The 10,584-nt window shown below is 38.0% G+C and overlaps 2 protein-coding genes across 3 annotated transcripts; one reads left to right on the plus strand and one right to left on the minus strand.

Annotated features, from left to right (window-relative positions):
* Positions 1-251: 251 nt before the first annotated feature.
* LOC131771235 (vascular endothelial growth factor D) lies at positions 252-6,576 on the minus strand. 2 transcript variants are annotated; one of them, XM_059087010.2, is made up of 6 exons: positions 6,252-6,576; positions 4,738-5,098; positions 4,045-4,108; positions 2,935-3,091; positions 2,112-2,249; positions 252-1,381 (listed from the first exon to the last, which is right to left on the minus strand). In XM_059087010.2, the coding sequence occupies exons 1-6, from the start codon at positions 6,277-6,279 to the stop codon at positions 1,281-1,283; spliced, it is 849 nt and encodes a 282-aa protein (XP_058942993.2). In that variant the 5' UTR covers positions 6,280-6,576; the 3' UTR covers positions 252-1,280. The 2 variants fall into 2 exon arrangements, with proteins under 2 accessions (XP_058942993.2, XP_058942992.2); XM_059087009.2 differs by having other exon boundaries at positions 6,262-6,575.
* Positions 6,577-7,673: 1,097 nt separating this feature from the next.
* On the plus strand, positions 7,674-10,269 carry LOC131771290 (XK-related protein 8). Its single transcript, XM_059087064.2, has 2 exons — positions 7,674-9,147; positions 9,281-10,269. Exon 1 carries the CDS (start codon positions 7,884-7,886, stop codon positions 9,033-9,035), a length of 1,152 nt encoding a protein of 383 aa, XP_058943047.1. The 5' UTR covers positions 7,674-7,883; the 3' UTR covers positions 9,036-9,147; positions 9,281-10,269.
* Positions 10,270-10,584: the final 315 nt, after the last annotated feature.

Here is a 10,584-nt window from a genome sequence, read left to right on the forward strand (position 1 = left end):
AGCGGGTGTGGAGGTTATGGTTATCATTTTCGGCTGCCAAAGTGCGATATAAACCTGTTAACAGGCTCTACACAGGCAGTTATCGAGAGGTTAATGTACGACATTCCCTGTCTAAACATTACACGAAAAATGGTCAAGACTAGTTAGAATATGGAAGATTTTACTTCCTATTCTTCGTTCGAAAGCACTTGTGGTCCGGCTTAGTTTACTGACTGGAATATATATGGGACTCTGGAGGAGCAATTGGCCAGTACATTACATGTGTCGTTTTATTTTCATTTTAAAAATCTACGCTCGCGTAGTTCTGCAATAAATTTTACAAGAAAAATAGTTTATAATTTTTTTCATTACCTTTTCTGTTACGTAATAATTTGTCTCAATGACTTTCTTCAGCATAACGCGACCAGCTAAACCGTTTCGTTTGAGAGAATTTCATTGTCAGTCCTCAAAGCGTGGTAATGCTGTTGACATTTCTCAATCTGTCTTTTCCTACTCCAGTGCGCGAGAAGAACTTCCCTCTTTCTTGCACTGTTTCTTACTGCAGCAATAGCAGCAGCTCTAGCACTCAAATGGTAAACTTTATGCCAAAAATGTGATATTTATACAGGCAAGAGACTAAGTTCTCTTGACACAGATTATTAAGTAGATTCTAAGTCCCGGAACCTTTTTCTGGACACGTGTAAGACTTTAAGGTCATTTCTAACAGTTGAACAAACAATCGATTTGAATAAGCTGCTTAGAAGCTTGCACGTGCGCCAAGCGTCAATCTACCCCTTTAAAGATTCATGCGTGCTTCTCTAAAAATATCCCTGGCTTTCTTTCAACTATACATTACCATTGGTTAGCTTTTTTACAGCAAAGCAGTAGTTACTGTCATAAGGAAGAGACACTTTATCAGATGGATATAGCTGGAAAGGTCTTTCTGGCGGACTGATTTATGTCACTTAAAGCTGAAGGAGCATAGCAGTCATGATAGCTACTGCAACGAGCCATGAAACGATGTTATTAGTCCGGTCACTTTAAGCGTCACACACTATTTCTTTAAAATAGAACAAAACCTCGAGATAAACAATTCGAGAGAAGAAAAACATTGACCATGTCAAATTAGGCAAGGAATTACAATTTCTTAAGCTTATTTAGAGCCGTTTCTTGTCACTCACGCTAGTGATGATGCTGCCGAGCAGCGAGTTGTTTATGATCCCTTTTTTTCCAGGTAAATGATTTAATGTGATTGATGGTATTAGAGGGGCATGTCGAGACTAATACGTACTTCTCTTCTGTTATGGAGACTTATTACCAATTGTAGGACTATCGTCTTTACTTGCATTAAGTCCAGTTGAAGTTCCACGATCAACGACTGCATGACCATTATTTGAAGTATCTGTGAAGCAAAAGATGGAAATAAATCGATCTTAGTTGTACTAAGACATCTGATTCATCCTCCTTTCTAAAGAGACAAACAATACACACTTAATGTATGGTCCCGAGGGAAACAGTTAGTTTTGCTTTCCTCAGAGTCCTGATGCTTCCCGAGACGAGGTTGAGGGAAACATCAGGACTCGAGGGAAAACAAAACTAACTAGTTTCCCGAGGGACCATACATTAATTGGTTTGTTATGTATTTAGACTTTCCCTTAAACAATCATGAGGCAAAAACATGCTATTGTATTCGGCGTGCGGGCAACAACTGCACTATTGTATCCCGATCGGGTACATTTGAATTTGATCAGTGACACGTGAACAAGAACTCGTTTTGCTGAGAGAAAGTCTAGGTAAATAACAACATGCAAATATTCACTATTTGCCCACGTTATAGTCACTCAGGTTTCCATTGCGCTAAAAGGATGTAGTGAAGTTAATTTCGGTATGCAAACAAACTGGTCACTTCACATAGGTTTGTTAATGGAGAAATATCACCGATACTGAGATTTGGACCGATTTCAATTAAGAGGAAAGCAAAATATTTTTTAATAGGAAGTCGCTGTTGCCTAAAATTGCACTATTACATTTGGTTAATGGAGTCAAAATATTAATGTTATGATCGTGGATTATATGAATTATTTTTATGTGGGATAGGACTAAAAGAGAGAAGTAATTTTTTGAGATTTTACCTTTACGAGGACAGCGACAGGCTTTGCAGATAATTCCACCCCCGTATTTCCAGTATATGACCAAGTCAAATAGGAGAATTAAAACGACAAACTCTCCAACCATAAATAACACAAACTGCTTCCAATTCGTTGTCTCCACTGAAAAAGGAAGAGATCGAAATCTGTTGTGTTTAAGGAAAATAGGGGTAAGCAATGCCGACGATTGGACTTTTCGAGTACAATTTAGAAGAAATTGTCCTACAGGCTAAGAAATGAGGAATTTCAATCAGAGGACCCTAGAAAGTAAACCATAGGACCTTCCATACGATTATCTCGTGTGTACCAACTTGACAGCAACTCGATACAACAACTATGTGCCCACGATCATTTTTCAGTTCATCAATTTCAATCCCAGGTCAATAAGCCGGACTTTTTTTTTCGGAAAAGTGATCAAAAACAGGTTTACTAGTTCGGCTAAAATTGAATTTAAGATCGATAAATTAACTGACAAAGCGAGTTTTGCATGGCTGCAGTTTAAGGCGTAAATCCTTGGTCGCATTTCACTAATAATGGTAACATATCTCCTGTTGATACAAACCTCAACCGGTTTTTCATGATACCTCACCCATACCATCAACAGCTTAACTATCACTCCAAAGAAAATTAATTAAAAGGCAAAATTTAAAGCAAAAAAAAAAAATAAGAACAAAAATGAAACAAACACAGAAAAATGAGAAAGAAGGCAGGCTCCGTTTGCCCATTCTAAACGTGCCTGCGCAGATGGTACACCTTTCGTATTAAAAGCCAAGCTTACACATATTATCTTTTTCAGTTTAATACTTACCAGTTCTTTTGCCAGGGACACCAGGATTTAAATTTTTCACTATTGTTTTAGGTTCTTCGCACTCACAAGTTGAGGCGTTGAGGACTTTTTTCTCCAACTTGCAAAATTCCACAACAGACCGAGTACAAACGCAACCACACGCTGTGTAACTCCACTCCTGAGGAACAGTGGACAGGAAGTTAATGGTAGTGGAGGAAAAAAAGGCGCATCCCCGCTTTTCAGACACACACACTCAATGTTTTTTTGAATGTTCTGATATGAACTCGGAGGTTTTCTCATAAAATAAGAGACCCACCGCGCATCAGAAGCACCGGAAATTCAGTTATGATCAGAGTGATATTTGCTGTAAACTCTATGACTCGCTTTATGGAAAGCACCCGTCTGCGAATGATAACTTCCTGATGACGACTGTACTGTGAAGTGAAACTTAACTGACTGAGACCAGGATGGATAATCCCTCACTGGCTGGGAAATCAAAATCTTCAAAATCAAAATCTTCTTATTGTCTTCGATCTAATGACGGTCTTTACTTAGAGCCCCCTAAGGGTAAGATGCTGAAGACATTTGGAGATCGGTCTTTTCAGGCAGCAGCACCATACTTATGGAACAGACTTCCTCATGAAATTAGAATGATTAAGTGTTTGGATAAATTTAAAAAAGCTATTAAAACGTTTCTGTTTAATGAAGCTTTTTGTAATCATTAACTCAGATATATTACATTAAAATAATTTATTCTTATGTATTTTTAGCTACCATTACTATTGTAAATTTTTATTTAGATATATAAGGTTTTTAATTTTTATTCAGTGTAAAGCACTATTGATCTGTACATGTAAATAGGGCTATACAACTAATAAATTATTATTATTATTATTAAATCCTGGGAGCTCAACCTTACATGTGTAACGATACAGAAGGGTAAACCCCCGTGGAAGTGATTTGACAGTAGAATGGGGAAGAGAGAAGGACTAGGGGTACCTTTTTGCAAGCTCTTAAAACTCGCCATAATGCTGTTTACACATCACTGAGATCCATTCTTGTCTCTTTTTCAGCTTTTATAAGAAACAACAACAACAACAAAAGATCGTCAATGTCAGAAATTGCACTTACCATGTTGACAGGACAAAATTCTACTGGCCTTGCACAAACACACTTGCACTGGAACTGACTCCAACTATAGAAAAAAATTACTCCAAATTTTACCGATTCCCATGCTTATAGTATTACATTGGGCAAGGCATAGATTTTGTTTCGGCCCACAAGTAAATCTCTAGGTGAGGGTTTTCAAGAAGGTATCGCGTTTGGTGAACATTTAACGTTTCCAGAAGCTTTACGGAATTCATCACAGAACTCCTTTGAATGTATAAGCCTGATAAGAGGCGGATTTTTGGATGTGAAAATGTCGAAAATCGGAAAAACTGAGGAAGCTTAGTTCGATAATTACACTATAGCTTTTTATCATCATTATACAATTCTATCTCCGGCTTTAACAGAATATGCAAACTCGCATGACATAAGTCTTTCCAGAAACCAAAACCCTTACAAAAGCTTTTCAAATCGCTAAGAAACAAGAAAGACTCACATTCGAAGACGATTCATCCAAAATACTATGGGGAACAAAAATATACGGGAGAATCACACTTGTGAATTTCTAACATGGGTCCAAATATGTAACCGCTGTACTAAATATTCCGTGTCAACAAAAATCGAAAGCCTTTCGGGGTTTTCCCAACCATATGGGCAATTTCGTCGGCACTGGCCAGTAAACAAATCCTTGCACGGTTAAGATGAAGTAATACGCACCTGAATCTCGCAGGGCATCCTACTTGAGGTTCATCCTGGTATTTACATTGACAACTACATGTATCTTCGTCGTAAAGTTCGTTTTCAGAGCAATCTTTAGCCTTCGCTACGCATGTGCACTCACAACTGGTATGATTTAGAACCGTCAGAACCTTTTGGGTGCTAGTTTGCAAATCAATTACAGTTCCAGTTACATTGTTCCAGGTTGTGGCGGAGCAGTGGTACGTATTAGGTGAGTTGGTAGAGCAGCCTCCACTACATCGGTAAACACTGACGAAGAAGGGATAGTACTGATGGCGTGGGGCATCTATAGGAGTCACTACTTTCCTAGCTGCACATTTGATTGGTTTTGTAAAGAATCCTGAAAAATACCAAAGCGATTTTAGTAAACTCAGAATTCGTAATCTTTGAATAATGTGTGAAATACTTGCAAATGTTTATATGTTCGAAGTTGCGCGAGGAATCATTGCAAGGATCTTGCAAGTACAGATGTTCAGTTTCAACTTTCTAAACAGTTTTAGATAAGCCAACGAGCATGCCGATAGTTTTGCATTTTCATTATTTCCCAAACAAGCTCACTGTACCAAGTATGGCTGACAGTGGTTTCTGATTCTATCACTAAGGATTTGGTAACTTTTTTTGTATTTTTGTAGTGGGCAGAATTTAAGTTGACATTTGACAAAATCTGTTCTTAATTTACAACTGTACATAGTTTCTGCTGACAAATATGAGCAAATGTGGATGTGACCAAAATTTCCTTGTGACAACCTCGTGATTTTCCAATCCATAACATGCGGAATTACATGTTAAGCTTATCACGGACCGTGACGCCCTCGGTTGATATTTTCGACTTTGCCTTCAAATTACAAACCTAATATTAATTTTGAATACAAACGATACTGGCTAATCAGTTATTTCAAGCGAAATTCCGTCTCTATAGCGGAGGTGTGAGAAGAACGCGGCTAATTTAAATGTACTGAGTTGCATATTTCAACTGTTAATGAATAATGACATGTTTCAAGACAGATTATATTTGGAATTACTACTGAGCCGATTTGTGCACGGCAACCAGCGACAAAATAACTTGTTTACTCTGCGGTAACCCGTTTGGGGTTGTTGTTTCTTTTTATCGTTGAAAGTTTCACATGATGTGAACATAGTTAGCCTCCTTTCAACACAACCAAGTGTTGTTTTCAATATACGGGATATTTCAAGATAATATAGTCCACTGAGTTTTTCCGTGACAAAAATATGACAGAGAGGTCTCAGCGCGGTGATTGAAATCAACTTTGTCTTAGTGAAACAACCATTTTTTTTGATAGCATCGATGATTGACTATCAGGAGGCGTCTAACTACCCACATGAGCAATTAAATAGATGAAGTCGAAGATGAATAAAGAATGGCGAAGTTTACGACATCAACAAGAGAATAAAATGATCCATAATACTCAAACAAGACTAAGCAATGCTTTCATTGCAGCAGTGCTGTCGCTTTGACAATGGCTATCACTCACTTGGATTTACCTTCAACAAAACAACCATTTGCTAGGATTGACAAGAATCCTACAAATGCGCTGAGAATTTTCATCGATTGAAGAAATCAATGCTTTTCAGTCATCCGAATAAACCTTCTGTAACTGGAACAGTTTTCGCCAAAGGACAGAAATAGTAATACGAGCAGATTCACTCTCTTTAGAAACTAGACTTTAGCATTCTCTTCCGCACGTGTCGCCCACATCAACTTCAAGTCTTCCGGTGGCAAAAACGTCATCGACAAGAACCTCAGCAATACGTGAAGCGTAAATATTCCGTCTAAGGTCACTCACAAGTTACTCCTTACTGCACTTCTACATTGTATTATATTACATTCACTAAATATTAATGAACACAAAGAAGAACAACGCAAGTAAACAATAAGTAATTAATGGGAAACATTCCACAGTGATTGTGAATAAATTTCCATCTCATATGCCGAAAAACATAGTGTGCGGCTTTTTCCATGGGAAGAAATATTTCCCTAAAAAGAAGGGTAATTATGACTAACGGTTGGCGCAACTATGAACGTAATATCCGCTCACGTGAATCACTTCTTTTTCCATCATATTTCGGGCTGCAAACTTTGCCCCAAGATCTTAACTGCTCTGTACGATTCAATTAGGCAATGTGTGATTTTATATGCTGTAATTCATTTACAAACGTATCCAAAGTTACTTACGCTATCGATATTTTCACTCATGAATCTGTATATCGGTCATCTAAGGTTACACATGGGCCGCATGTAATCGGATGCTGCATATAAAAAACCGGCATGTGAGGTTCGTTAGATCTCACCGATTGCTGTGTCAGGCACTGAGTACAAAACGTCTGTGGGTACGAAACGACTGCATGGATACGGAAAACTTGGTATCTATGACACCCAGATATTCATTACAAATTTAAAAATAAAATAAACCTTACGCTTCCCCCTTCCCTTGAAAAAGTGAGGAAAAAAATTATATTTCGATTAAACTGACAGTTCGAGATGTTTCAGCAAAGGCTGATAAAGAAAAATTTGTATGGAAATTAAAGAAGAGAATCGTCCTTTACATCATTATATAGTATCAAAACCTTAGGAAACCGGTTACAATCTTCTCCGAAAGAAAAGTTTCAGACCCAGTATTAACACTGAAAAATCTTAAAATTCCTTTGTAAATAAATTAATCTTTAGATATAATATTTTATAAACACGCATCATATCCATATCCGTTAAGATAAGTTATGATGATGCAGATGAAATCTTGATACTCGTTAGACTTTGACAGGAAGTCTGCTTCATTCCTTTCAGCTATCATACGAATTGATCTCTGTATTTCTGTAAATTTGAAAAGGGATCAGGGTACCGCGCTATACTGACTGTTTCATTGACAGAAAATATGTACTAACCAGTTAATCCGTTTGTGACTCCGGACTCTGTGAATCCATTGCTCCATTGCTCTATTATTCCATATTTCCGGCAGTTTCTGAATATTAATCGTTCATGCGATACCACTTCAATTAGAGGTCATTTCTTTGTCTGTAGGATATTAATTGTTTGTTTTAACCTTGATCAACTTCGTATACCTGTAATCGCAGTTTTACACGCGGTTGTTAACTTAACTACTTGTGCAATGGCAGAGGTGCGTTTAAAGTGGTTCCACACATTCTTATTCCTCTTCCAAGCTATTTTGACAATAGCCGATACCTCTACAGACATCATGACCTGTCTGACTTACAGAGCAAACGACGATCAACAATGGTTTGCAGTGAGTCTCGGCGTCACGCTCTTGACGCTTATAGTGCTGTGCATTTGGTCGGTAATTGCGAGCACAAGTCGTACTTGGACAAAAGATGATGCTGATGACGAAACTGGTAACCCCGATGTAATATTCCGTTCGACTACGATTAATGTTGCTCTAGCTTGTTTGTGCGTTGGGCCTCCTCTGCATAGCGTTCAGTTGTTTATCTTTTGCGCTTGTCGCTTCAAAGAGCTTTGGAACTCACCCGATGGTTTGCGGATTGAAAAGGATCGTCTCTACTATCTTTACGTTCACACGCTGAACTTGAAAATGGTGGAAGGCCTTTTGGAATCCGCCCCGCAACTGATGATACAAGTCTACGTGATGGTGATGCAAAGAGAGGAAGCCAAAATTGAACTGATTCAAATGATTTCGGCACCGGTTTCCTTTTTGGCTCTCGTATGGATGTCTACTTCAATGGAAGTTCTCCGAGAATTTGAAAAATACAACTTGACATTTCTTCACAATGTTATCATCTTCCTTGGCAACGCCGGAATGATTGCTGCTCGCACGCTGGCGATTGTCTTTTTTACTCTATATTTCCCATGGCGGTTACCTTACGTAATCGGAGTTCATTGTCTCGTAATGGTGGCCACTGGATTCTTGCTATGGCGATCAAATCGGAAACAAGATATGTTTGTGTTTATTTTCGCTTATTCCCCATTTTATCTTTTCGTTTACAGCTCGTACTATTTAAAAAAGCTGCGAGGTACTGCACCGTTTGGTGCTGCACTTCAAACGTTATCAACAATTTTCTGGCACGCTCTTTTCACAGCTGAAAACATTGTTATGATTAGCGTGTGTTTCTTCTTGCACGATGAAAATAAGTGGATAAATACTTCCGCTTTCGCCGCTGTTCTCATTGGTAACATTGGAGGGATTCTCATTAAGTGGCTCTCTTGGTGCTGTTGCTTTTCCGGGCAACCACAGGGCGATGAATCTATCCGTCGACCCACGACAATCATTTTAAGACCGACTAACTAATGTTGTTGAACAAATCAAGAAGGGAATCAAAGCTCTCTTCCATGAGAGGCGTCCGACGCCATTTTGATGTCATGTGCGATGTTGGAATTTATCAGAATGAAACCAGAATGAGGTGTTTAAAAACATTCTTTATATTTTTCAGCGCCTGATTTTCTCATTTTCTTCAGAGTTTTAACGTTTTGGACTCGAATATTTATCGCCAAGAACCCAGTATTTGTTAACTGCGTGTGATTTATTGAAAACAGATTACAGCAACGGAAGCGTTCGGCGAAAGATCTGGTCTCAAGGACAGAGAAGAAAAGCGAGAGCCTGGGAACTAGATTGAACGATTTACTGGTCGTGGTGGATACATGAGTATTTGAACTTCAGATTAATGAATGAAGATGAGGGTGATCATTGCAGTTATGGACATTTTTTATAAGTAGTACTTAGCACTAATTCACTTAGCATGAGTTTATCACGAGTTCATAAAATGACCGGCTCCCGGTTAAACAAGTCGTGTCCTGCTCTCTCACTCAGTCAATTAGTAGATGAACGTTCATACGATTTGTACATGAACGTTCATTCTTTTTGTACATGAACGTTCATTTTAGTAAAGTGTACACGCTTCGAGAATCACTTAGCTCGGTGATGCCTCTCTGTTCCAGTTTTGGTTTAAAAAATCCTAAATAGAAAAGCAATTCCCACGTACTTCTCCGTGCTCCTTGATTACATATATTAATAGCAGTTTTTTTTGAGTTCACAATTTCCTCTGAGTTCCACCCTTATTACCAAGCATTTTGCCTATTAACCATCTCCTATTCAACGTGTGCTCACGGAATAATTGTGAAATTTTTGATGGCAAGTGAAAGCCACGTGTGTTTTTCAGCGTCAAAGAAGTTTAAGTCTGCTGTTTAAACAGTGTGCACGAAAACGTCAGCTGTTACGATTATCAAACCGTTCAGTGGAGAGAAAAGTTGCACAAAAATTTGGACGAGATAGATATAAATTATATATATATATCATATAACGATATTTTAAATTTTCCTTATATGAAATTAATGATGCTACTCGGAATGAAAAGTGCTGCTGCAAAAGCTCGCTGAGAATCCTGGGCCAGCGGTGCTACAATGAGTCGGGAGTGCAATCAAACTGCAAACCACTAATCTTTTCATAAGCTAATGAGAGGTATCAAACGAAAACAATTATAAAAACTAAGCCAAATAATCAGTAAGAAGAATGAAAATAGCATTACATCCTGCAAATTTTATTTACAAGCCCAGTATCTTTTACAAATTCCACTGAAATTCGAAAAAAGCCCGTAAATGTCAAGTTACTTCAAATCAGACTCTCTGTATTCTATGTTCTTGCTATATTGTAAATAGCAACTTCGTCAGTCTTGATAATAACATAAATAATCCATCCACATTATCACTATATTCATGGTATTGCATTTGATCAAAACATGCACACACATATGAAGACCCTACAGTTTATCAGAGACTTAGAACAAATCAAATATCATCCAGCATCGAAAACAAGCTTAAGTTGAATTTTCAGAAAATACCTT

This window comes from Pocillopora verrucosa, chromosome 2, assembly GCF_036669915.1.
Source record: "Pocillopora verrucosa isolate sample1 chromosome 2, ASM3666991v2, whole genome shotgun sequence".
Lineage (NCBI taxonomy): Eukaryota > Metazoa > Cnidaria > Anthozoa > Scleractinia > Pocilloporidae > Pocillopora > Pocillopora verrucosa.